Source organism: Vigna angularis, chromosome 4 (assembly GCF_016808095.1).
Source record: "Vigna angularis cultivar LongXiaoDou No.4 chromosome 4, ASM1680809v1, whole genome shotgun sequence".
Classification (NCBI taxonomy): Eukaryota; Viridiplantae; Streptophyta; class Magnoliopsida; order Fabales; family Fabaceae; genus Vigna; species Vigna angularis.
Genome location: NC_068973.1, coordinates 32,675,408 through 32,701,312, shown reverse-complemented (window position 1 = coordinate 32,701,312; position 25,905 = coordinate 32,675,408). Strand labels below are relative to the sequence as shown.

The 25,905-nt window shown below is 32.7% G+C and overlaps 3 protein-coding genes across 3 annotated transcripts; all 3 read left to right on the top strand.

The window, feature by feature from the left end:
* Nucleotides 1–2,795: 2,795 nt before the first annotated feature.
* Nucleotides 2,796–13,494, top strand: LOC108330897 (uncharacterized). Its single transcript, XM_017565490.2, has 16 exons — nucleotides 2,796–3,069; nucleotides 3,218–3,261; nucleotides 3,548–3,641; nucleotides 4,277–4,455; nucleotides 4,818–4,868; nucleotides 8,048–8,104; nucleotides 8,831–8,951; nucleotides 9,755–9,821; nucleotides 9,936–9,977; nucleotides 10,726–10,831; nucleotides 10,925–11,035; nucleotides 11,369–11,440; nucleotides 11,522–11,623; nucleotides 11,715–11,761; nucleotides 11,882–11,909; nucleotides 13,019–13,494. Exons 1-16 carry the CDS (start codon nucleotides 2,949–2,951, stop codon nucleotides 13,160–13,162), a joined length of 1,386 nt encoding a protein of 461 aa, XP_017420979.1. The 5' UTR covers nucleotides 2,796–2,948; the 3' UTR covers nucleotides 13,163–13,494.
* A 3,900-nt stretch (nucleotides 13,495–17,394) lies between these two features.
* Nucleotides 17,395–21,148, top strand: LOC108330082 (uncharacterized). Its single transcript, XM_017564559.2, has 4 exons — nucleotides 17,395–17,530; nucleotides 19,362–19,512; nucleotides 20,316–20,380; nucleotides 20,831–21,148. The coding sequence occupies exons 2-4, from the start codon at nucleotides 19,368–19,370 to the stop codon at nucleotides 20,897–20,899; spliced, it is 279 nt and encodes a 92-aa protein (XP_017420048.1). The 5' UTR covers nucleotides 17,395–17,530; nucleotides 19,362–19,367; the 3' UTR covers nucleotides 20,900–21,148.
* Nucleotides 21,149–23,363: 2,215 nt separating this feature from the next.
* LOC108331202 (uncharacterized) lies at nucleotides 23,364–24,416 on the top strand. The gene has a single exon (XM_017565849.2). The coding sequence runs from the start codon at nucleotides 23,422–23,424 to the stop codon at nucleotides 23,953–23,955; it is 534 nt and encodes a 177-aa protein (XP_017421338.1). The 5' UTR covers nucleotides 23,364–23,421; the 3' UTR covers nucleotides 23,956–24,416.
* The last annotated feature ends 1,489 nt before the right edge of the window (nucleotides 24,417–25,905 follow it).

The following is a 25,905-nucleotide window of genomic DNA, read 5'->3' as shown; positions in this document are numbered from 1 at the left end:
AATAAAATTCTATTTATGTAAATGTTATTTAACACTATTATTATAACTTGACTCAAATTATTCATTGTGTAGATATTTGATGACACGTCTCCAATGGAATAACATGTTATAAAGGATGTTTGGGAAGAGTGGACTGCATTTCTTTTAACCGTTTATAAATTATTAGATGTTTCAATATTACATTTTGAGTTGAGGAACTATTTTATGTGTAATTATGTTAAGTAAATATATTTACGTACTTTGTTGGGTAAATATTACATTTTGATGTATTAATAGAAACAATATTTATTATTTTGTTTGTTATTGATTATTTAGACTGTATTATGTATGGGATTGAATTTTATGCAGGTTTGGATATAGATAGTAGCACATACAAATCAAATACTCTAAAAAAAATGTCACTTTTTACACTAGTTATAACATCACTAGGTATAAAAGCGAGACTCTTTTATACTTGTTCTAACACTAGCAGGTATAAAAAGTGATATTTTTGGCGACAACGGAAACTTTTTATACATGCTCTCGGAATATCATGTATAAAAACAAACTTTGATACCTGGTATAGATAGAACTGGTGTAAAAGTTAAACTTTTTAAAACTAGTTCTAAATCCATTATAAAATTTTGAAAACTTTCTATACCTCTTCTTCTATACCTGCTAAAAAACCAATATAAAAAACCTTTTTTTAACAAGTATAAACAACCTTTCTTGCACTAGTGAACACTGACCTAATTATGATCCAATTGTTGGTAATCACACCTTACCTGTACGTTATTCAACATTAAAGTTAATTATATTGACCATTAGTTGATGATCTGACTCCTCAGTCATTCAATTCTAATGGTGATTTGTTTGTGCATCATTTCCTACTAATATAACTTTTCATGTCTTATATGCTTTAATATAAGGAAAAATACAAGATTATCAATCATTAGAACTCATACAAAATATCAAGTTTGGTTCTTATTGTAACATGTGGCCCTACAAGTGTTAGTTTCAAATATAATACTTCATAAGAGCATGGATTTGAATCTCCTTTCTACATTTCTCTTCATTGAGTCAACTATTGTATTTGGGTCATGATTAATGGAAATGTGAGTCGGTGTAGTATTTGGGATAGTTGTATTATCATTAAAATTTTAAAACAAATTAAATATAATAATTAAAAAGTTGGTAATGACAAATTATGAGTTAGTTGTTGGGTCTATCAAGGAAGATGTTTACCGGGGAGACACAAACACCAATGAGACATGAGCCCAACCATATAAAGGATTGACACCACTCTCTACCCAAAACCTTAAGGCAATATGTTAATGGGTCTTTCATTTTTATATACTACTCTTGGATTCCTAACAATCTCTCCCTCAAGGGTGAGTCCCTTCCACATAGATACACTCCCCCTCAAGCGGAAGCATTCCCAACCAACCACAATCACGAGTAGTCATTTCCAACCGCCGTTCATCTTAACGGTACTTGCTTACCTAAATACCTTTTGCCATGAAGACTTTTGGTATAGGGACCATTATACTCATCTAAGCCGGTCACCAAAAGAAACCATCGGCTTTGATACCATTGTTGGGTCTATGGAGGGGGTTCATCGGGGAGATACAAACACCAATGAGATATGAGCTCAACTATATAAGAGATTGACATCACTCTTTACTTAAAATCGCAAGACAAATGGTTAATGAGTCATTCATCTTTATATACTGTTTTACTTTCTTATTCCTATATAATGTGAGACTTGAACCCATATTTAAATTCCCAACATTAATCCATTTCTAACAAAAACTCATATCCACGTAAATTAAATTTAATCTAAAAATATCTGCATTAGTTTGGTATATGTTAGTGTTATGATCTAATGTGACTTACCACCAACCAACTCTTGTTATTCTTTCATTATTATTAAAGTTTTTCGACAAACACACGTAAAACGTTGACCACTAAATATTTTTCTCACCAAAACACAAAATAGAAAAACACATTGTCTACCAATAAAATTGTATTCCGTATTTTCCAAAGCCATAAAATCTCCGCCAGTGACTTTAAAATTTACAAGTAATGTTTCAACGAGAGAATTATGACTGTATTTAACTTTTTCTTTTTCTTTCTAAATAATATTCTTAAATATTATTTCAAACAAGTCCTCAAGCTTACTGGACAAGGTTTTTTTACTAGTATATAATGAGTAATGGAGAGATATAAAAATCTTGTTTACATAACAAAATGATTTCAAATATATTATTTATATAAAAATAAAAAATAAATTGATTTATCATTGATTATGAAAAATAAAAAAATTATAATTATTTAAAAGAAAATTAAACTCACAATAAGATGTCACATATTATGCTATTCATAAACTTTCTTTTATATAAGATATTTGTAACATTTTAAGTTTATAACATAATATTTTTAAATCATATTATTATTATTATTATTTACATTTTTTTGACATGTTATATAAGTAACTATTTAATTAAATGAATTTAAAGAAAAAGAAGAGAATAGTCTGTACACATATGTTCAAATTTATACTTCCATAGAAATAATTTATATCTAAATGAAATTATAAATTCTAGACGAATCTGGTCCTTATTTATTAAGGTATCCTAATTGTTATCTTATCTTATTTTATAAGTTCAAATATTTAATATCCAAGCAATTAAAGAAATTATTTCTTTTACTATAATGTGAAGCTGCTGATTGCAATAGGATTGTATTTTTTGTAGCAATGTGATTAACACCTTGGCTTTGACCTATTAGTGATGACCCTGACAGAGAGACACATACCCTTATATTGTAGGTAAAGTTATCCTGGTAAGTTTCTTTCCCGTACTATTGGGACGCCTTGGGTACAAACTACATTTTATCAAAAAAGTGGGAAAGGAGAGACCAAACTCCTTGTGGAACAGGAACATTGTTGGTCAAAGTGGGTAGTTCGCATGTTTCGAGGGATGAGCCTTCAGGCTCCCATCACTTGGTGTTTGTGTTTCAAACCAAAACCAAAAACAAACACTACAAATATGCTGCCACCCCTACACTCTCGCACTCGCAGCCGCCAAGGTATGCACTCGCACCTTTTTTTCACGTTAACCTATCCTAACTTTCTTTCGCTGCTTCACTCCTTCATTGGCCGCATCTTCTTCCTCTTCTTTTTCCTCTTCTTCTACGTTTTTTTCGTTTCCTTATTCTTATCTTATTTCCCTGTCAGGATATACTACAACCCGTACAAAAGCGATGGCGCTTGTTTTTGAGGTTTACCGCGCTACATCTACTACCACATTGTCTCACTTTGTATTCTATTAAGATTTTGTTCCTGCAGTTGAATCAAATTGATTTTCTTAATCGAGCTTTGAGTCTTTTTTGGTTCATTTGAATGTTTGAATGAACAGTGCCTTGATGGATGCCATAATATGTTGTAGCTAGATGCCATGACTGCTCATGTCTGCCACGTGTTTGTCATTCCTGCCAGTGCATGATATTTTTATGGTTTTAAACTGTAATTCAGTTATTCCTGGAAATCTACCTTTTTTTTTCTCAGGTTCTTGGCAGATTCAACCGTGCTCGCGCTGCCCGGTTGACACTCCCTCATCATGTGTGTCAAACTCCTTTGTTTATGCCTGTGGGCACACAAGGTCCACTTTCAAACTTGATTCTTTCTGTTTGGTTGCCGCAATGCGATAAAAACAATTTTTCTATTGCTCTGTATTCTCCTCCTTAAAACTTTGGTTGTACTGAAAAAACAGGGTCCATTTTTTAAATGAGTTCCCAAATGGCTAAAATATTTTTGGATTCAGTTTGGTCTACTTAGTTTAATCTTAGAAGGTTTCACTCTGTCCAGGTGTTTGTTTAGACCAAAATGTTTCTTCTGTTAGTCAGTTAATTTGTTCACACGTGGCAAGCTTTAGAAGGAACAATCTAATCTAATAAAAACATTTTAAGTGATCAAAGTGAAATCTTTTAAATTGAGGGGACCAAACTGGAACAAAAATTTAGATGAAAGATCAAAATCATATTTTAGTTGTCCCCAAATTCTTTTCATTTTAACTGGAACAAAATACTGAATTTATGTTTCTTATTTTGAAGGGAATTATTTTCTTATGGGCTATGATTTTTGTTTGTCCATGGAAAATACTATATTAAATGATGGGATTTGCATTGATTGATGTGATTGTCTTGGTTTGTAAGGAATTTGCTGCATTGCTTACTGGTTGTGGTTCACTTGAGATGCTGCAATTTTGTCTTATAAATGAGATTTTTGAATGGTCAGGAACAATAAAGGGATTGACAAATAGTCAGCTTGAGGATATAGGTTGCCAAATAATACTTGGAAATACTTATCACTTGGCCCTTCGACCTACTTCTGAGCTTCTTGATGAAGTTGGTGGCCTTCATAATTTTATGAATTGGCAAAGGGGTCTGCTTACAGATTCTGGTGGCTTTCAAATGGTAGTTCATGACCTTGTGTATATTTGGTTATAGTTTTTGTTAAATGTAACTAATGGACCTTGGGCCATCTCTTTGTATCTTCTTTGTATTTGAGACACTTATATATATGCATGATCCTATGGTGGAACAGACACACAAAGAGGGATTATTTTTGTCTCTTCACCAGATATCTCAACAGTTTTTAATAACATTGCATGTACTTTGTGATTTCTAGCATTCTCACAACCGTTCTATTATCTTTCATCCTGAATAATTTAGTGTAATATGTTATGTAATTGAACCAATATTATACATTTGTTGATTGATAATAATGTTCAGCATCCGTGTTAAATGAATTCATTTTTGTTTCACTGATGTTTTAGGTTTCGCTGTTGCATCTTGCTGACATCACAGAAAAAGGTGTGACATTTCAGGTATTTTTTTTTCCTTTTGAAGATATAGAAAATATTTCGATGGTGTGTTCTGTGCTTCACTCATGATCAGTGTTCTGAAATCTGGTTTGTGACTGTGTCTTCCAAACTTATAACTTTGACTGCAAACCAGTGTGATTAAATCCTAAACCATCTAAATCATTTCTAACCCACAAAACAGTGAAAACTGGTTAAACTGTCTAAAACTGGAGAGTTGGACTAGTTTAGACTTCTAAAAAATTGCCTACTTTTCTGCCAAACTGAAAATTGGGCTTAACTGGATCAAACATGGGCTGGTTTTCAATTCTCCTAATATTCCATGTTGATTTCAGGCCTCATAGTTCAAATATGTTAAAAAAATATAGAGAAATGGAAATAAAAGAAATGCATTAGATATTTATCATTATATATTTACTTAGTCTCATACCTCTGGTTTACTAATACGCTCTCACACATTAATATACAGATAACTACAATTATATAACTTAAAAGAATTATTATGAAAGAAAGAAGATTTGATTCAATTGATTTATTTGAAACAATACATCAACTTCTATATATTGAGAACTCAAACCCTAAAGTAATAATTACATGAGATCTTTAGAACCTTCTAACAACTTCTAAAAGCTCCTAACAACTTCTAGTAATACATTTAATATCCTACCAACAACTTTTAGTATTGCATTTAATATCCAACTAACAACACTCTCCCTCAAGCTGGCGAGTGGATATCTCATTCCTAGCTTGCATGTTAGATCATAAAATCGCTTAGTGGGAAGACCTTTTGTAAATAGATTTGCTAACTGAAGTCCAGATTGGATGTAGGAAATAGTGATAAGGTCATTATCCAATTTCTCTTTAATAAAGTGTTGATTTATCTCTGTGCTTGGTCCTATCATGTTGAACTAGATTGTGGCAATGCTAATAGTTGACTTGTTATCACAATAAATGATCATTGGTTCTTCACATGCTACTTTAAGATCATTTAGAATAATTTTCATCCATAACAATTCACACACCCCTTGTGCCATAGCTCGAAATTCAGCCTCTACACCAGACCTTGCAACAATATTTTGTTTCTTACTTGTCCAAGTCACCAAATTTCCACCTAAGAACATGCAATATCCTAAGGTGGACTTCCTATCTATGACAGAACCTGCATAATCTGCATCAGTATGCACTTCCATTTATAAATTTTCATCTCTCCTATACAATAATTCCCTTGTCTTAAAATATTGAAGGATTTTGTTTATAGCTCGTAAATGTCTTTCCCTTGGATTATGCATGAACTGACTAACAACAATGGCTATGTCTAGTCTGGTGTGACCTAAGTAAATGAGCTTCCTAACAAGTCTTTGATATTGGCCTTTATTCACAATAGAACTACCTTCATCACTTCCAATTGTATGGTTTTGTTCTGTAGGAACTCCATTGGTCTTGCAATCAATCATACCTGTTTCTTTGAGAAGATCAATAACATACTTTCTTTGGGAGATAAAGATGTCTTTCTTCGAGTAAGATGCTTCTATCCCAAGGAAGTAATTCAATTTTCCTAGATCTTTCATTTCAAATTCGGCGGCAAGCTTTTCTTTCAAGGCTTGTTTATCATGTTCATCATCTCCTACAACAACCATACACCAAGAGTAGTGTAAGTTTACCTTTTGGGAAATGCTTGATGAATAGGGTTTGGTCACCTTGACTTAGTCGATACCCCATGGAGATCATAACCTGACTGAGTCTACCAAACCAAGCACGAGGTGACTGCTTGAGCCCATACAAAGCTTTCTTCAACCTACGTACTTTGTTCCCTTCAATAGGCCTAAAACTTGGGGGAATTTCCATATAGACTTCTTCCTCTAATTGTCCATGCAAGAAAGCGTTTTTCACATCAAATTGTTGAAATTCCCAACCAAAATAAGCTGCCAATGAGAGATTGATTCTATATGTATTCATCTTTGCCACTAGAGCAAATGTCTCCTCATAATGAACACCATAAGTTTGAGTAAATACTTTAGCAACTAATCTTGTTTTGTAACGTTCTAATGTGCCATCTGATTTATACTTTACATTACAAACCCATCTACATCCTACTGCCTTTTCATCCAGTGGCCAGTTAACAATTTCCCACATTTGGTTCTTTGTTAAGGCATTCATCTCTTCATTCATAGCTTGAACCCAATTGTCATCCTTCAATGCTTCTTGAACTGAAGTAAGGACTCTAATTGCATCAATGGCAAAGAGGAAACTTTGGTGCTTCATAGATAGGCTTGTAATAGTCACAAAGTGAGAAATAGGATACTTGGTACAAGACTGACTTCCTTTCCTCAAAGCAATGGGCAAGTCATCAAGGTCAGGTTCACAATTAATATTCAAGGAATTTTCAAAGGTTCAACGGTGTCAGAAGAAGAAGCACTTACATGAGATCTCCTCACAACTTCTAATAATACATTTAATATCTTACCAAGAACTTTCAATATTGCATTTGATATCCAACTAACAATATATGATGCATGTTGACCCATGGACCATGAACCATTCTGACCCCTGGTTGGTCAAACAACATTTTGATTGGATGGACGCCTGAGGTTTGATAGAATATTTATCCAAGAGGTCATGATGGATACTTCCATTGTCTGATTTGAGTGTCGGATGAGTGGGTATGGGTATTTTAATACCCACACATGGGTGCCCATTTTCTTATATAAGTTTTTTGTCTATCAAACATTACATGCATGTCATGATTATGATTTTTAATATTTCATATTAAGTTTTTTATTGTACAAGCACATAGCATTAAGTGATGCTAATCCTTTTATGTTTTTTAAATTTGGGTATACATGTAGTTATCCATGGATAATGGCCATCCATTGCCAGTCTGAATACCTGTTAATATAACTAGGGATGGATTCAGGGGAAATACTACCCACACTCACATTCACCCCATTTTCATCCCTTGGAGGCATGATATGATAATATTAAAATTTTAAGTGTTTTTTCCTTTGCATTTTGCAATTAATGGAATAGTGGTGGTCATTTTACAATCAATTTATTGCATCTATTTAATTATCTTTTTAATGAAAGAATTTACATTAAGTAATGTTTATGGAATTATTTTAATGAAGTATAATGGCTATCTTTTATTCTTTGTATTATTGTAACACAAGTTTATTCTCTTGATGCAGTCACCGGTTGATGGAAAGCCGATGCTTCTAACACCAGAGGAATCAATTCAAATCCAAGTAAGTAAAATGCCTTTCTCCATGTTTTTCTTTAAATTTTACCAGAGCGTATTTCTTTTTTTGATCGAATTAGTGTGTTGTGTTTAAAATGTATAGGAAATCATGGTAGTTTGCATAATGTGATTTTACTTTTAAATAAAACATTTCGATGTTTTAAGTTAGTCGGTTCTATAATATTAACAATTGAAGGAGGGTTGATATTTCTTTAGATCTTCCATGAGCAATTGGAATTTAGACCTTATATAAAGGTCTTATCCTTTATCTTCTTTCCCATTTCTCTTTTGCTGATGTTACTGTCCTTCTCTACTCTTCATTCAACTTTCTTGCTATTAGTTTATATAAAGATTTACAAATGACAGTTCAAGACAGCCCGTAATATTCTTCACTTTACTATCGATGGACCGTGACTCATTGTTAATCATTCATAATTCTGTTTATTTTCTTAAGATATTTCTTTCTTTCTTTACTTGGAAAATGTCCTCACTTGGTCTTTTAATAGAGATGTATAGACATTGTACATATCTTTAGTATTGTACGATTGGCCAATTTCACTTGAACAATTCTATCCTTTCTCCCTCTATATGTCTTTCTTTCTTATTTTCTCAATTCAGCAGGTTAATACATTCATTTGTTGCTGTGACAGTTTTTACCTTTATGTAAGAATTTTGAAAGATTTGATGCTCCCTTGTTTTATGGGCTTTCATGTTTTTATCATTAATTATGCAGAACAGAATTGGAGCAGATATCATTATGGCTCTTGATGATGTTGTAAAGACCACCATTACTGGTCCACGAGTTGAGGAAGCTATGTATCGAACACTTAGATGGATAGACAGATGTATAGCAGGTAAATATTGAAGTGGAGTACAGAGTCACAATAAGAAGAGTTGAATTGTGATGCCGGACAAACTCTGGCCTAACTTGCACAATTCTTATTCTTGTGATACAAAAGAAGAAAGTAATCCTCCGATTTTCAATTATTTATTCCTTTATTGTGAAGCATGAGTGCAACTGAAATCATTTTAAATTGACTTGCACTTTATTCAAGCTAACCTGAGAAGCAACCCTTAAACCATATCAGTCAATACATTTTTCCTTTAATTGAAAATTTCTGAATTAAACTTTTCATTCTAGATCTAGTAAATTATAATATTGATAACTATGCACATCTTTGAAATGGAAAAAGCATCTAATATTTTGTTTTTCATTTATTTTATAGTGGCTGTATGAGTTTTATATCACTTGGTTATTGGACAGCTATTTCTTATAATGAAAAACATAGCCTTATTGCAGTAATATATTTTCTTACTATTATTTAGTACACATTTCTGTTGTATATTCTATTTCTTATAAGATAGAACTGTAAAAGACAGACAATGGAAGGAAAAATTTATATAGTTTTTCATCCTTGAGTTGTTTTTATTCAATCACTAGCACATTAGATACTTTGTTATAGAAGAGAGGATGAAAGTGATTTATGTTTTTCATTTAGCATGTGCCATGTATAAAAATTATGGTCAGTTTGTAAAAGGTTTGGTATTTATTTTAGCATGAATGTTAAATAGAAATAATAGGCCATTATTCTTAATAGTTTTCTAGCACTGCCTGTTTTGTGTGCTAAATACCGATGCACATTTCCTTATGTAACAGCTCACAAGAGACCTCATGATCAAAACTTATTTGGTATTGTTCAAGGTGGTTTAGATCCTATATTGAGGTGAATTCAAGCACAAAACATAACCTTCTTGCTATTTGTTCTTCATTATATTTGATTACTATTTTTCCTCTGTAAGTTGTATATTGCTTATAAATTATGGTATTCTGTAATCAGGGATATCTGTGCTAAGGGTTTGGTGGAGCGCAATTTGCCTGGGTAGGTGCAAAATTCTTGTCAACATGTAAATTGTTTATGGTTTTTTCTGATACTATTTATACTTTTTGGTTGTTTTAAGAAAAAGACTAGACTGTACTGGACCTACTGGCCACTTTGATTTGACTTGGCTTCGGGTACAGTTGCCTTCCTAAACTGAACTTGGTCAAACAAATTATTCATAAAGCGGATGTGCACTATGATAAGTTTTAAGCTTAAAAATAGTTTTAATTCATTGACCTTAATTGCTACTGTCAATTGATTGAGGATTTATGGGAAAAAATTGAGGTACATGAAAGCCAAGAAAACTCATCAAAATCGTTAAAAATTTTAAGATCAACGTGTATTCAACTTGATCTAGTCAGGAAAAGTCATAGTTTTTTTTTTTGGCGATTGTGTCCCAAATTTAGTGACATCCATGGATACTAGAAAAAATAATTCATACTTGAGACTTTGTTCTAGTATACAAGACATTTTGATGCATAAAGGTTTTCTTTTATGAATTTACGCAAATTAGAATGAACCTTACAAGACTATCCCTTGCAATCGGCACAGGAGAACATGTATTTTTTACATGGTAATGTTTGGATACTTTTGCTTGAGCTTGGTTTTTTCCCAGCAAAAGAACATAATTTTCATAGACCCAAGTTGCTTTTATATATGAACACCTGCACACAGAAGTCTTGAAAATTGAAATTAATAGTTTTTACAATAGTTATGTGGGGTTAAATATAATTTTCTTTTGTCACAGCTATGCTATTGGTGGTCTTTCAGGCGGTGAAGATAAAAATTCATTTTGGCGAGTTGTTGCTCAGTGCACTGCTGCTTTGCCAGAGGATAAACCACGATATGTTATGGTCAGAATGACTTGATCATATGAACCCATTTTTTGGTTTTAAAAATAATCAGTGTAAATGTGTAATGTCATCACATTTTGCATGGACTTTCAGGGAGTTGGTTATCCTCTTGATATTGTTGTTTGTAGTGCTTTGGGTGCTGATATGTATGACTGCGTGTATCCCACCCGTACAGCACGCTTTGGCACTGCTCTCATTCCTGAGGTTGCCATTTTTTATCCTTTTTATTCATAATTTGACATTCTTTCCCCACACACGCACACAACTGTTATACAAGCACGTAACTACACCTAAGAATTGTACAAGGACTAAGAAACTGGTAACAAAATTGTAATTATTGTGTATACATCAACATTGGAAAAACTGAACTTTAACAGATAATGATGCTGTCTCCCTATTAGGCTCTAGTGATTCAATTTTTTATTGCACTGGTTTTAATATATTTACAGTAATACTAGTTTTAAAACAATTCTACAAATTTTACTCATTTATGTGTCAATATATTTTTTTACTTAAATTTTTCATGTAATTTTCCAGGGAGTATTGAAATTAAAACACAAAGCAATGGCTGAAGACACGCGTCCAATTGATCCCACTTGCCCTTGTATGGTATGTCTTAGTCGTTTTTTTTATCCGATAAATCTTTTTGCAGAAGCCAGCACGTGTTTTAGTTTGTTTCCTCTCTCACAGGTTTGCAAGAACTATACCAGGGCTTACATCCATTGCCTTGTGACAAAAGATGCAATGGGATCTCAGCTTTTGTCGTATCATAATTTATACTACATGCTGCAGGTACAAGTAATATCATCTGGATAAAAGGACTATTGTAACTATATTGTGTTAACGTGTATGATTAAAGTCATTGCATCTCCAAAATTTGCAGCTCAGTAGGAATCTACACTTTTCAATAGTTGAAGGAAGGTTTCCAGAGTAAGTTCATATTCAATTTCTCCTTTCCCATTTTATCTCACTTTTGATCTTAAATCGATTTCTTCCATTCAATAATTTCCTCCTTTCTTTGTCGATAACCGTTTTTTTCCTTGTTTTTAGGTTTGTATGTGACTTTCTACACAAAATGGTATGCTCGAGAAAATCGCCTGGACCTTGAATTTTGAGCACAGTACATTGACTTTTTTGTTCGTTTAACAAAGTCTTCTTAACACCCTCCTTCCTACTAAATTGATTTCGTGCTTTAGTTATAGATCTGTAAATTATGCCCTCAAATACTTGTTAAAGCTTAAAAGCAAAAGAATAGCAGAAAACGGAAGATGGGGGTGATATCACTGTTAATGAACAACCTGTCATCAGAGGTTATCAACCCTATCTAGTTTTCCATTGTCTGTGGGGATGCCCACGGGGTAAGACGGTGTAGGTTTGACTATACCCACTCTTCTTGAAGTAAAATTTTATGCACATCCTCGTCTCTCCATCTCTGTATGAAATTTGTGTTTGATCCTCATTCCCGTCAAATAGTGGCTATACTCATATATGTGTCTATAAACGCAATCCATTGTTCTAAATAATAATTAAATAATCTTCTTAGAAAAATGAAAAAGTATATACTGTCAGTATAAAAGTGTCACTACCAATAGAAAATATTGTTCATAAACTTAGCATACATGACAATGAGTGATTAAATGACACTGTAAAAATCTCACATTTTAATGCATATACTTTTTACTTATTTTTTTCCTTGTACTTTCTTTTTAAGTAAGTTGAATTGATTGGGAACCATTCTACCCTTTCCCTTGCAATTCTTTTCACACAATACTTAGTTTGTTATACTGATAATTGATGGTATAGGGCTAGAGTTACCAAGGGAAAGGCAAATATTAAACCTCTGACCTTGCAAAAAGTAAGCCTTGTAGCCAAGCTCAGGCTATAGCGCCCTGAAGGCCAGAATGAGTTTTTGCAAAATGGTACATATCTTAGTTATAGAAGTTCTTATCCAGACTTGGCGTTTTAGGACTACTTCTACCCATATACCCTTCAGTTTACTACTTGAGCAATACTTTTCGAATAGTAAACACAGGATATCGTTTTGTTAGAAGCATATGATGGATTTTGATTTTCTTGCCATTATTATTGTTTGGATTTATTTTGTTTTGTAAACGAAACCTTTAAAATATTTCTGTTGACATTATTTTTTCCAATCCAATCTGTTAGACCTACTTGTTCATGCTGCAGTTTCCGAAAGGTGATGTTCCTGAATGGGTCTGCAATGCTATGGAGGTGGCTGGAATCGACATTTCTTCCTGCTGTGCTCCATTTTCATCATGCGAAGAATCTGTTTCTAAAAGCATGCCCGAAGAAGTTATTTTAGCGGGGTAAAAATGATACAGAGATGAATAGAATCAAAAGTTACATTGAATAGATACACTGTAGTTTACTATGATTTCTTGCGGCATAAATTTTGTATTCTGCTTATGCCGCCACAGTAAAAAGTATGAAAGGTTAGGATTATAATTTATACTATATCCCTTTAGGTTCTTCTTTATCACGCATATGAAGATTCGTCTTGTATGCTATAGAATGTAACACGATGTATTGTTTTTGTTTCCGAAGTACAGTTAGTGAGACATTATCTAACACTGAAGCGAAGCTTAAATCTAACTCTTTTATATCCACAAGTTTGCTCAATATTACATGTACAATCCCGTCTGAGTTCGTTTAAACTCAACTAATAGAGCAATAGCATGAAAAAATTCTATACCATGTGTTCTATATTAAGGATATTTGAAACCTCAGTATGAACTCTTTTAAATTGTATACTATGGATATTTGAAAAAGTACCTTATAAAAATAGTTTATAAACCTATTTTTGGGTCTTTGAATTTATTTCAGTAAGTTCACGAAGAACTTTATCGAATTGGACAGTGAAGTCTGTGATAGTTTTTAATCAGATAAAGGTTGACTAAGAATGCATTCGATGAAACTGCTTGCTTTTTGCAATTTCTTCTGGATTACCATCTTCACTCCTTGTACATTTAGACACTTCTAGAGCAATAGGGTACTCTTCTAGTTATGAAAATTAACCTCAACAAATGTTCATCATTAACTTTGCTTTAGGTTATGTAGTTCTTTACTTTAATTTGAATTTGATACTGATATTATGTCAAAAGAAAATTACGGACGACTAATTGTCTATACTCTGTAAAATTTATGGCCATTGGAAATTTAGTTAAAAATAATTTTGGTTAATTTTAAAACAATTAGGTATTAGTCTTTTTTTTTCGATGTCTTGGTACTTTGATGCCTACTTTCAATGAGCGATGCTTACTTTTAATGACTACTTAAATCATGAAAGAATTTAGTTGGAATTTTGATCAATGAATTTTATATGATGCAAGAGTAGCAGGCATCATCATAACTATAATATTTTAGGTTTCCTATGTAATTCTTAGCAAGAATTTGAAAATGTGTGTAACTTCTAACCTAAAAGAGCATATTATTGAAAAGAAGAAGCAACTAGTATTCCTTAAATTAAGATACATGAATGTCCTCCTCAAGAATATGACCTTCGTATATATTATGTTTATGAACACTATGTTATGAACTTTATTTTAACATGAGAGCATAGTTTGAAATTAATTGATAGTTGAGCCATTTTTTTATGCGTGCAAACACATAATGTGAAACCCCAGTGGTATTTTAGAAGTGGTGTTAGTCTAAACATAGTGAGACTCGATTATTTTAATATTAAACAGTTTTATTATAAATAGTTTTGTTATAAACGAGTTTCATTAGTTTAAAACGTACCATCTCTCTAGAAACTACTTTTCTAGAGTTCTCTACCATCTCTCTAACCTTTCTCACTCTTGGATCATCTGTTCGACGATCAGGAAGTGCCTAGGCGATCCTTGCGTCAAGGGCAACAATCTCTACCGATCAATTTCCTGTTTGGAGCCGGTAAGTTGTTTTCCCTCTTTTACGTACGTTCTTGGACTGTGATCATGCAACGATTCCTGTTTGCATGTAGCTTGTTGTTTTCTCTTCAATTTCTAGCTCAATTTAGGTTCTAAGGTTGGTTTCCTATCACCAATCAGTGAGTTGTAGGTTTTTGTAGAGTTTCCTTGCGACGCAAGCTTCGGTTGGGGTTTCTGTGAGCTGCGTTGTTGATTAGAGGTAAGGGGAGCTAGATTATTGCTTTAATTAGTAGTTTGACATGTAAGTGTGATGAATTTTGTGTGTTGGTGCTGATTTAATATACTTTAGGTTTTGAGTGTATTGAGTTGCATGAAAATTTGACTGCTTGATTGTGACATTGTGAAATGGTGTTTATGAACTGAATTGAATGATGCATAATCTGTAATTGATCATACTAGATACAAGTAATCGGTTATGAGAGTGATTAGATAGAGATTTAAGTGAATTATCTTGTTTTAAGTCAACTTGGAGGAAGTGAGGTAGTGAAAATGAGAACTAGGAGTTAAGGGCTCAATTGGTCTGTTGGGATAGTTTGGGTAGGTCAAATGTGACATGTTTGAGTCACCAAAATGGTCAAAAAGATGTTCAAAGTAGTAGATTGTGATTTGAGTCCCTAAGTTGATGAATTTGATGTTCTAGAGTAGGAATTGATCCCTAAACACTTTAGATTGATAGTAGGAAGATTTAGAATCATTTACTCAAGTTTAATTAGGTGTATAATACAATCTATGAGTGATAGAAGTTGAGAAAAATAGTTAGAATTGGTAAATGGTGTCTGAGTTGCATAATTCTGTAGAATTTTTTTCTGCAGATTATGCAGACTCGCTAAGCGAATGGTTTCGCATAGCGAGTCCTTATAGCGAGATGCTCTCTGCCTGGGCATTCGCACAGTGAGTTTGTACGATGTGCGAATGGTTGGAGAGGGTTGCTCTCTGCCTGATGATTCGCATAGCGAATCTGGGCGCTGTGCGATTGAGGCTGGTTTGGGATCACTGCGAGTTTAATTCGAATAGCGAAAGGTGGCGCATAGCGAGTGTTTAGGGGGTCTGGGCCACTGCCTAGACTTTCGCATAGCGATTTGGGGCGCTATGCGAAGAGGTTGAGGTTTGGTACTACTGGAAGTTTATTCGCACAACGAGATTGGGTCGTTGTGCGAGAAACCTCTGGTTTCGCTATACTAGAGGGTGCTCTGAGTGAATGGTTCAATTTTAGTTTACTCTTTAATCCTTGGTTCTAGTTTGATTTAAATGAAGTTTTTAAGATCCATTGGGAAGCATGTATGAATGTGTATTAAGTTATATGATTGATCGTGATTTGAGTTACGTTACAAATGAAAGTATGTGGTTTCAAAGTATGGTTGATGGACGTAATTCCATGATCCTCACGGAGAGGTTACATGATGGTGCCCTATGTAAGTTTAGAATGATTTCCTAGGGGTTATCCCGAAACTCCATTGGTCTTTCACTCTCACGTAGAGAAAATTGATCCATGTCGTGAGGAGTAGCAGGAGGTCTTAGTCTTGGGGGCTTCCAGTATGCCTCAAGGCCCGGAATAGACTAACCTCGTGAGTGTGGTAGGGTGAAACTCATTGGCAATGGCTTTGCAAAGCAGTAGAGGTCACCACGAATGCATGACCCGCCATAACTCGACAATCATTCTAGGTCCGGACAGTCGGTTTAGGTCTTTGCATGTTAAGATGTTTGGATTGGATTAAATTAGACATGATTATTATATGAAATGCTTTAAACTTATAATGTATTGTTTTCTATTTGGCTTACCCTTGCTTTTCAGTGTCTGTCTTTGTATGTTGTTTCTCTATTGCTTTTCAGCTTAGGGATTCACCTTTTCAGTTGTTCTACCTAGAGATGAGGGAAGAAAAAGATAAGTTGTTTGTAGATCTCTTCTTTGAACGAGGTTTGTCGTTTCTAGTGGTTCTTTTAGGTTTCTAGTGGTTCTTTTAGTATCTATGTAACGTGTCATTTTTGGTAGTATTATACTATTAAAATGGGATCTTACACCTAAGGTCACACGCATAAAAAAATAGAGTAAGAATTAATTTTAACTTCATGATTTGCATTTGATCTACTTTAATTAAAAGTATATATATTCTTATAATTATTATCTCATAAACACTTATTCTAAACTATTAAGTTAACCTTTTTATTTATTTTTAACTGTTTTAAGTGGTATATATTTTTAATATGATAATTATTTTTATACTTTTTACATTTATCCTTTATATTAGTTTTTATTACTTTTAGAAAATGTTTAGTACCGAAGAACTTTTTAGTTTCTCAAATATATGAAATTAAAACAAGTTTACTTTCATATTTGATTTAGCTTATAAAAAAAATAACATATTCAGGAAATTATATCTTTTATACTTCTTTTCTATGATCCACATAAAAAATATATGGAAAAAGTGAAAATTCAACCTTTTCAAATCGAAAAAAATTATTACTCAAATTAAAATATCACGTTAACTTATTATATTAACGTGATAAATGATTCCCTAAATCAGCAAAATGTTTCAATTATTAAATTATAATTCTAAAAATGAAAAACCTTTCCTCAAATCCAATATCACATAATGGTTATATTTATTATAAATATGTTTTCTACTGCTATATTTTTCTATTAAATTGCTATATTCATACTTTTGTATTTTTGTCCTTCTACCCTAAACCCTCACGGTGCGATTGTCTGTTTTCTTTCTCCGCTTCCTCGGATTATTCCTCATATAGCGTATAGCTGTATCTCTGCGACTTCGAGGTATACTTCTGGAAGCTCATGTCCCCTAATACTTTCTTTTATTGAATTTGCACGCTTTTTATTTGATTCTCTCTGCATTTTTTCTGGCTTTTGTTCAATATTGTTTGGTGCTAAGGTTTTGGGGTTGTTTAATTCGTATAAAAAATGGAACTTTGGGGTGGGAGTATGAGGAGATAATTTGTTGAGTCTCACGGAGAAAGCTAAATCCTATTTGTCAGGGCCACGTACAATGCGTTCGATCTGCCTTACAATCACTCAAAAATGTATTTCTTTTACGGTCTGATGAAGCAAACCTTTTCGAAGCTGTGAAGTATTTGATAACTCTGAAGCTGTTTGCTGTAATATTACAACATCATAATTCCTTAGAATTCTCATATACGTCTGATCCCTCTGGCTTGTCATAAAGCTATGATGGAGGAAAGGCTGCATAGAACATACAATCCAGTAGAATGATTGTCATTATTCATTAAAGTTGTAAAACCTCGTTACTTTCTTCAGAGGCAATTATGTTTCAACGCAATTCTCTGTAATCCCTACCTATCCTGTTATGCGCAAGTGCAACCAAGTTCTATCCAACTGTTGGCATCCTCATTCTCTTCCCACCAATTATTATTTTTCCTAAAAGCCTCACATGAGGCTCTTGTCACCTTCTGCTTCCCAAGCTTTTGACTCTCAGCAAGCCCTTTCCTCACTTTTATTCTTAATCAGGAACCATATACCATTTGAAATGCAGATCAGTTTTTTATCTTGTTATTTTATCGATAAGTGTGGTGTGGTAGGGGAGAATTGGAATCACTCTTTTTTATTATTCTTTCTTTTCTTTTCTTTTTTTCTCGAAGTCTATCTGTGGATAACAGTCTGTGCTTCTCCTTATTTGTTTACTTAGTTATGCTTCCAATCTATGTTTGAGGATGTGCAATCATGTTATGGTTAGCATCAATGGTTGAGTCTCTATAAATCATTTAAAGTCATGGATGATACTGAAGCCTTTTTTTGGGCTGGTTTAAGACTATGGAGATTTAATTAACAAGCATACTTGCCTATGTCCTATTTGATGAAATGCCTAAAGTTTTTAGAAATAATTTCTGATTTATGTTGACAGTTGAATTTTCGATGGTATAACTCGAGGTGGTATTTTTAATGAACGGTTGTTCGAAAATTGTCTTTGGTTTTATTATTGTCCTGTGATAATTTGTTAGTGTTTTTTTTATTAGATTTTGTTTTGAATAGGAGTGATGTGTTCAATCGCCACTGATTAATTGGTCATAATAAACACAACTTCTTTGAATATGAGGGATACGAAAAAGAAGTCTGATTGATTTGATTTAATTCATAAATGCATCTGTCTTTTTCTTTTCTTGAATCTTGATTCGTAATATTGGATCTCATCCATTTTCTCCCTACACGATACATGGATGCTATAACCTGAATGGCGTCTTCTGAAGTTCGGAAAGGATGGCTTGGACTTGAATCATACCTCTGCCAAATAGAAAAGGTTACCAGTGCACACCCAACTTACCCAAAAAAATAATAAAATAGATCTAAATGATAATTATATGGTCAAATGTGAGTTTGGTCCACGAACAGGGGTTAGTAAAGATGAGTTCCCTTCCCCTAGTTTTCATTTTCACAAACCGACCCATCTTGAATTCTCTGTTTAGCCATCAGCTGTCTTTCTATTTGGCCTTCAATTGCTAGTGCACGATGTTGCTTTTTTGCAGAATTTTTCTGTATTTGATTATGTATTAATACTATTTGTGTTTTATATGTGCCGTTCCTTGATTGCGAAAGACATGTTTGATTTTTGTGATTATGACTTTGTTACTTGTAGAAAAAGATGCCTCTAGGGCTCATTATAGGAATAGGAAGGGCATTTCGAAGAAAGCGAACTTCTTCACTTGACATTCTATCATCAAAACGTGCTCCTCGTGGCTATTACAAGGGCAAGAATTGCAAGCCTACTGGTTTCCATACCCGCAAAGGTTTGTTTCTTCAATTGACATTGAGGTCAAATCAGTTTGCTTGTATAAGGATAATTAAGGATTAGCTGGACTAGAATACACTTTTATTGTTGTACTGGTCTTACTTTGATTTTAAACCAACCTCACTTAATGGATCAAGGTTTTATCGTTGGTACTAGTCTGACTGGTTACTATTAATGTTACTATTTTTCTTGCAAGTAGACAATGAACATGTTGAACACCTCTGGGAAAGGGCTTGATCTGTGAAGACATTTTCTGGTTACACTTGCTGAATTGTTTCACCTGCAATTACAGTTCTAAATCTTTTGGTACTGAGATTTTGTTGAGTTCTGGAACTGATGAATTGGACCTTCTTAATTGTTGTAAATGTGTATTTGAGGTGTACACGTGATGTTTTCTAGCGAAACTTGTGCCTTTCCTACTTCCAGTAAAAAATCTTGGGACTTCTTAAGTCATATTTTTATTGACAGGACCGCTTGGGATGGAAGTTACTTCCTTGTTTTAACTTTAACTTTAAAAGAGTGTTCATTGTCCTTTTGGTTTGGTTGACTGAAATTACTTGCATTTCTATGACCAACTCTAAAAAATTGTGGTCTCCTTGCTAATTATCCGGTCGTTTCTCTTGTCCTGGATGTCTATGTAGTTGGTAAACGTGGCTTCATATAAATCTCTTGATTTATTACTCTAATAACATTTATAACTTTTGGGTTGTAATAAATTAATTTGCCAAGCTACATACCTATTATATTGATGCATTATTTTTTTTACTGTCAAATAAAATGTAAGTCTCCGTACTGTTGCAGGTGGGTATGTATTGATGCAAGAAAAATTGCCAAATTATGTAGTTCCTGATTTGACTGATTTCAAGGTTTGCATCTTCCACTCATTAAATCTCATCTCTATCTTTGTCTTTTGTTCACCTGTTTTTCTTCAACATACTATGCTGACAAATACCTGGATAAATTTCTTATTCAACTCATTGAGTTTTATTAGCATAGTTTGGGTCAGTTACGGTTCTTTATGTCCGAACTTTTCTTCGTCTCCCTTACACAATGGCAAGAAACATGATGTTTTTATCTTATTAGTACTCGCCTTTAATTCCATTGACATTGTTCTTACCCTCATCATCCCTGCACTACTCGACCATTAGATAGGTCAAAAGATGGCTTCATCTTCATAGAAATGATCGGAAGCTATTATGAAGAATACTATTCCTCTTCATGAATGACTAGAGATCGACAATTTCTGTAATGCTAACACTTATATAAATTTAGTTTTTCTCATGCATAGTTGACTCATATAGTCCTTTTTTTTTCAGCTCAAACCATATGTATCTCAGTGTCCTATTGAAGTCAAGACTTCTGAAGCTTCCCAACCGGCTAAATAACCAAATTGAGTAGTATAAGATACTTCTTTGTAACTGCAGATATTTTTCCCTGAAGAGGACATGCCCTTCGTTTTGTTGTTTGTTCTCGCTTTTTTTGAACTGCAACATCTTGAGTTATTGTCTGGCACAAATATTTGACATCTTGATTGGATATTAATCTATTATCAAATATCATTCAAATATGTAATGCGATGAATGATTTGAACTATCAAAATTATCAATAAATTTCATGTTTATGATTTTTGGTTATGTTTGGATTTATGCAGTTTAATGAGTGGAATTTTTAAAACTGGAAAGACTGTAAACCTTGGTCTGGTGGTTCTTTTCATGAATGAAAAGAGGTTATCAAAGCTATTATTATTTGCATACATGTTTTAAGTGACAACGTGTCCTATGCATTTATCATGCTTTTATAAATTGCCATTGACGTTGTACTCCTGAAAAGCAACTTCCCTTGAAATTTTCCAAACAATGAAGTAACAGCTTTGACACTTTTTGTGTGGTTCCAAATCAATGATTAAAAACTACCCTATTCAACTGTTTCGAAAAATCTCTAGTGAATTCATCTCATGCAATAGAAAAGGAAATGGGAAATGCTGAACAGGTTAAAGAAGCTCTATGAAAATTATAGTTTTATGCTTTCTGTAAATTTGTTCTTTGAGAAGTTGCCAATTTTTCTAATTCATCTCGAAAAATGTTCTTTAAGCAAGTCTTTGTGCACCAACCTAAAGAACTGAACTTTGATACTATTATTGAAAATAATTCGATCCGTAGTCATTTTTACTAGTTTTGGCAAAGAAGGGTTCATGTTTATAATGTTCTATTTTTGGTTCCAAACATACACTACTTGATATCATGGAAGTGAGATGAGAAGTGAAAGTAAAGGATGATCCATACTTGTATGTTGGAGTCATTCTTGCAACAGTGTCATATGCCACCATGGAATTGGTTGGAATTTTATTAAAAAACACTAATTTAAGAAGAGTGTTAAATGAGAAATGTGATTCACCAAATTTGTGATTTTCAATAAAATTGAAATGATAAGAGAGGATGTATAGTAAAGAATGACTCTTTAATCCATTGATGACATTGTGTTATGCTAATTTTGATGCAAACAAATAATACATTAAATAATTTTGCATTGATATAAAGTTGGTAAATATAAGTTATGGTAAAATAATTTTTAACTCAACAACTTTTATTAATTAAAATTTATTTAATAATAAAATTCGCCATATATGTTATTTACGCTTAAATAGATAATACTAGTCTTAAACGTATCTTTATTATATTAAATTAAATATATCTTTACTTTAGATATCTTAGACTTTAATAGATATCTTTATTTTAATCTTAACCAAGCTTGATTAATTTTTTTTTTTCAATTTAAAAATTGTTTTATTTGTTTTTATTTAACGCAATTATTAACAATGAAATCAGTTATTATATTCTTTTAAAGTTATAAATTCTATTTATTTATTTTTTTGTAATTACCTTGAATCTGCATCTCCGAAAGAAGAAGAAAATGTGTGCCAGAATGGCTGGATGAGTGAATCCCATGGATTCATTGACCAAAGGAAAGGAAAACACACCTGTCACAGCTCACAAGTTAAGTTAAGAATGAAAGACACGAAGTTCAGTACAGTACATTGTCTCTACTGAAGCCTAAGTCAAGGCATTGCAACGTACTATTGCTTCTGTACTCACAAATATTCCAACCAAACCACACACACCTCACATGCTATACCCTCGACTTCTCTGCTCCTACCAACTCAGATAATAAATTCTAAAATATTCATAAATTCCCTTAGCGTATATAATGAGTTATCAATAACATCAGAATGTGTGGATCACTCAGTACGAGTTTATGTTAATATAGGTAGTTGTTACGTAATTTAAAATTAATTCAATTTACCTCTTATAAAAATAAGCTTATTTTTTATTAGAAAATCAGTTTTAAATCTAACTCAACCCTATAAAATCATTTTGTAAGATGAAGTTTATTCACTTATAAAATATCAATTGATCTTCGATAGACGTGAGACTTTTAACATTTTTATTCAAGTTTTCAACCTAAATAAAAGAAAAATGAATTTAATGAAAATTGATTGAAAATAAAAGTGTAATTTGCGTTGTTGGAAAAAGCAATAGAAAAACGGGGACGTTGAATCGTTTACCGTGGTCAACTTTAATTTTGGTTCTTAAAGATGAGATTTTCCAAGCCGCCCCACAAAAGAGGTTTGGCCTTTTCCACAGAGTCAGGACTGATCAGAACCACCGTCTTAACCCACATGCATCAATCAGGGTCGTCCATTTTAACCTTAACCTAATTCCAAGTCATATTTTTCAACTTGCATGCAAACATCGTCAAAAAGACCATTTTCAGGAAACAGCCATGAACTATCACGGAAAGTGAAACACACCACCCTCACTCTCCCAACTTTCTCCTTTCTCCTTCCTCCTTCCTTCATCTCTTTCTCTATATATCAACCACTTCTCCACAACAAACACACCCATCAAAAATGGCAACTCTTCCAAGACCACCCTCCAAAGACAAGGACATCATTGGCAGATTCATGCTCCATGCTCGTTGCAAGAAGCACCCCAAACATCGTCAATCACCTGGCGTATGTTCTCTTTGTCTCAGAGACAAGCTTTCTCAACTTTCCTCCGACTCACCCTCTTCCTCTTCTTCTCGCAAAGCAAACTCTATTTCTTCTTCTCCTTCATCTTCCGTTTCTTCTTCTGTTTCCTCCTATTCCTCTTCTTGTGCCTCTCCCACAGCAGCCCTTCCTTTTCCTTTCTCCAATGAACCAAGGACCGCCTCCATCTTTCTCTTCACCGCCAAGCACGCTGGATTCCTCAAAAGCAAGTCAATGAGCGTTCTTTCCACCAGGAGAAGGAGAACAAGAAACGAAGGTGAAGCTGATGATGATCCTGTTAAGAATAAGACTGCCAAGAAAAGTGGCTTCTGGTCCAAGTTGCTTCATCCCAAAAGCAAGAGAATGGAAGAGATCAAGGTTCATACTACGTCTCTAATACAAACACTGGCATAGCCATCCATGTTCGTGTATTCCTTTATCATGTTCATTAGTGATTCTTTCTTTCAAATCCCACCCTACAATTTGAGTGGATTATAAGAATTGTTGAATATTAATTACTCTATATACCTCTCCAATCTCCTTTCTGCAAAAGCAAGACAGAAAAATAGAGCTCTTGTATTGCATGATAGGATTGTGTAAATAAACACCTTTTTCATATTGATGATTAACAGAGAGGGAATAATTAAAGGCTTATGCATAAGCAGAAGTACGAACAGTACGTATATATTAAATTGTTGATAGAAGAGATTATTATTCCTTTTAGATCTGATTCGATGGAAGAATTAGCATGGTTATTCATCCATCCATGGTTTTGAGACTGTCATCTCATAACTTTCCAAGGATAAACAGTGTCCCACACCCCAGATCACATATTTTAATGATAATGAAAAATATATCAGCTAATGTCCAAAATATATCATGTGATTAATTAATTATATGAATTTGTTTTTAATGATCATCGTTATTCTTTAAACTTATTATATAAGTTAAAACATGTAAATGTATTTGTCACATTAAATTTATAAATAAATTAATAAAAGAAAATACATTTCTTTTAAGTTATTTTAAATATTAAAATTTAATAATTATATATGTGATATATTTACATTTTAATATTTTAAGAAAATTATATGTTTAAAATAGGACTTTTTATTGAAATTCAAAATGTATAAAATAAAATTAATTTTATATTTAGGTGGAGTGATTTAATGTATGTATAAATTTTAAAAATTATTTTAGCATATGTATATATAAAATGTAATTAAATTTAATTATTAATTTTGTTTTATTTTAATTCTTGATTTTAAGTAAAAATTGAAATTAGTCTCGTTTGGAAACTTTGAACCAATCTAGTATTCATTTTTAGAACTAATACTTTTAATCAAATTTTGTTAAGTTTATTTGATGTTTCAAAAATGTTTCTCAATTAACATTGAAACAAAAATATGTCAAACTGTGTAAACAATTTAAATAATGTCATGAAATACATTTGAAACTTTAAATAAATTCAAAAGTTAAAATAATTAAATTCACACCTTTTGTAAAATTGAGAACTATTGGACCAAAGTTTTTAACAGGAATTCCTATCCATTTTCACTAAAAATTAAAATACTAAACAGATTTAACATTCTTTTTAAAACAACTGATAAAAAATAAAAATACTACGTTATATGTAAAAAGACGATATTAATATGACAAAAATAACCTAATCAAATTATTTTTAAAAACTAAAATATTTAATTATATCAAATAAAATTACTGATCTATTTGAATTTTTCAAAGCAGAAGTTAAATTAATCCTTAAAAATAAGCATCATTTAATGCTCGCACCACTACGTAGTCTCAATATTTGTAAGTGTTTTACGTCGCTAATTATTCCAATTTCTAATAAAGGTGGCAAGATTGAATGATTTAATGGTGGGTTTCCTGTTTGGATTCAAAACTTTGAATTCTCTTCTTCTTTTCTTTCCTTAGTCCTTATTTTTTAATTTATTTACACATATACAGATATTAGTCGTAATAGGAAACTTGTAACCCTTTCGTGGTGGGCCCTTACAATTTTCATTACATGCGTTTGGGAGGTTCAAACACCTGAATTGGAACCACAAACCTCAAACATTAATTTATTCTCCCATATATGGAACACGTAGCATGATTTAAAATTTGAAATTAATTAACCAAAGACACTAAGGATCTAGACCTAATATTCGTAGAAATTTCAAATAATTCACATTCAAACACAAGAAAAAACATCGCTGTATTCACTCAAAATTTAAAACTCACAAAAATATTAGGTCTACGTGTTACTAAGGAAACACACACAAGTGTTTAGCTCACTGAGTTGAATAATGTGTCTCAATTTTGTAAATTTTATACTCCTTGATTTTCATGTTTGAATGTTTA

Coding starts and splice junctions, on each gene's coding strand:
- LOC108330082 (XM_017564559.2), top strand. CDS start 19,368: ATGCCTCTAGGGCTCATTATAGGAATAGGAAGGGCATTTCGAAGAAAG. Junction 19,513..20,315: donor TGGTTTCCATACCCGCAAAG/GTTTGTTTCTTC, acceptor GTACTGTTGCAG/GTGGGTATGTATTGATGCAA. Junction 20,381..20,830: donor CTGATTTGACTGATTTCAAG/GTTTGCATCTTC, acceptor TTTTTTTTTCAG/CTCAAACCATATGTATCTCA.
- LOC108330897 (XM_017565490.2), top strand. CDS start 2,949: ATGTTTCGAGGGATGAGCCTTCAGGCTCCCATCACTTGGTGTTTGTGT. Junction 4,456..4,817: donor ATTCTGGTGGCTTTCAAATG/GTAGTTCATGAC, acceptor CTGATGTTTTAG/GTTTCGCTGTTGCATCTTGC. Junction 9,978..10,725: donor GTGGAGCGCAATTTGCCTGG/GTAGGTGCAAAA, acceptor CTTTTGTCACAG/CTATGCTATTGGTGGTCTTT.
- LOC108331202 (XM_017565849.2), top strand. CDS start 23,422: ATGGCAACTCTTCCAAGACCACCCTCCAAAGACAAGGACATCATTGGC.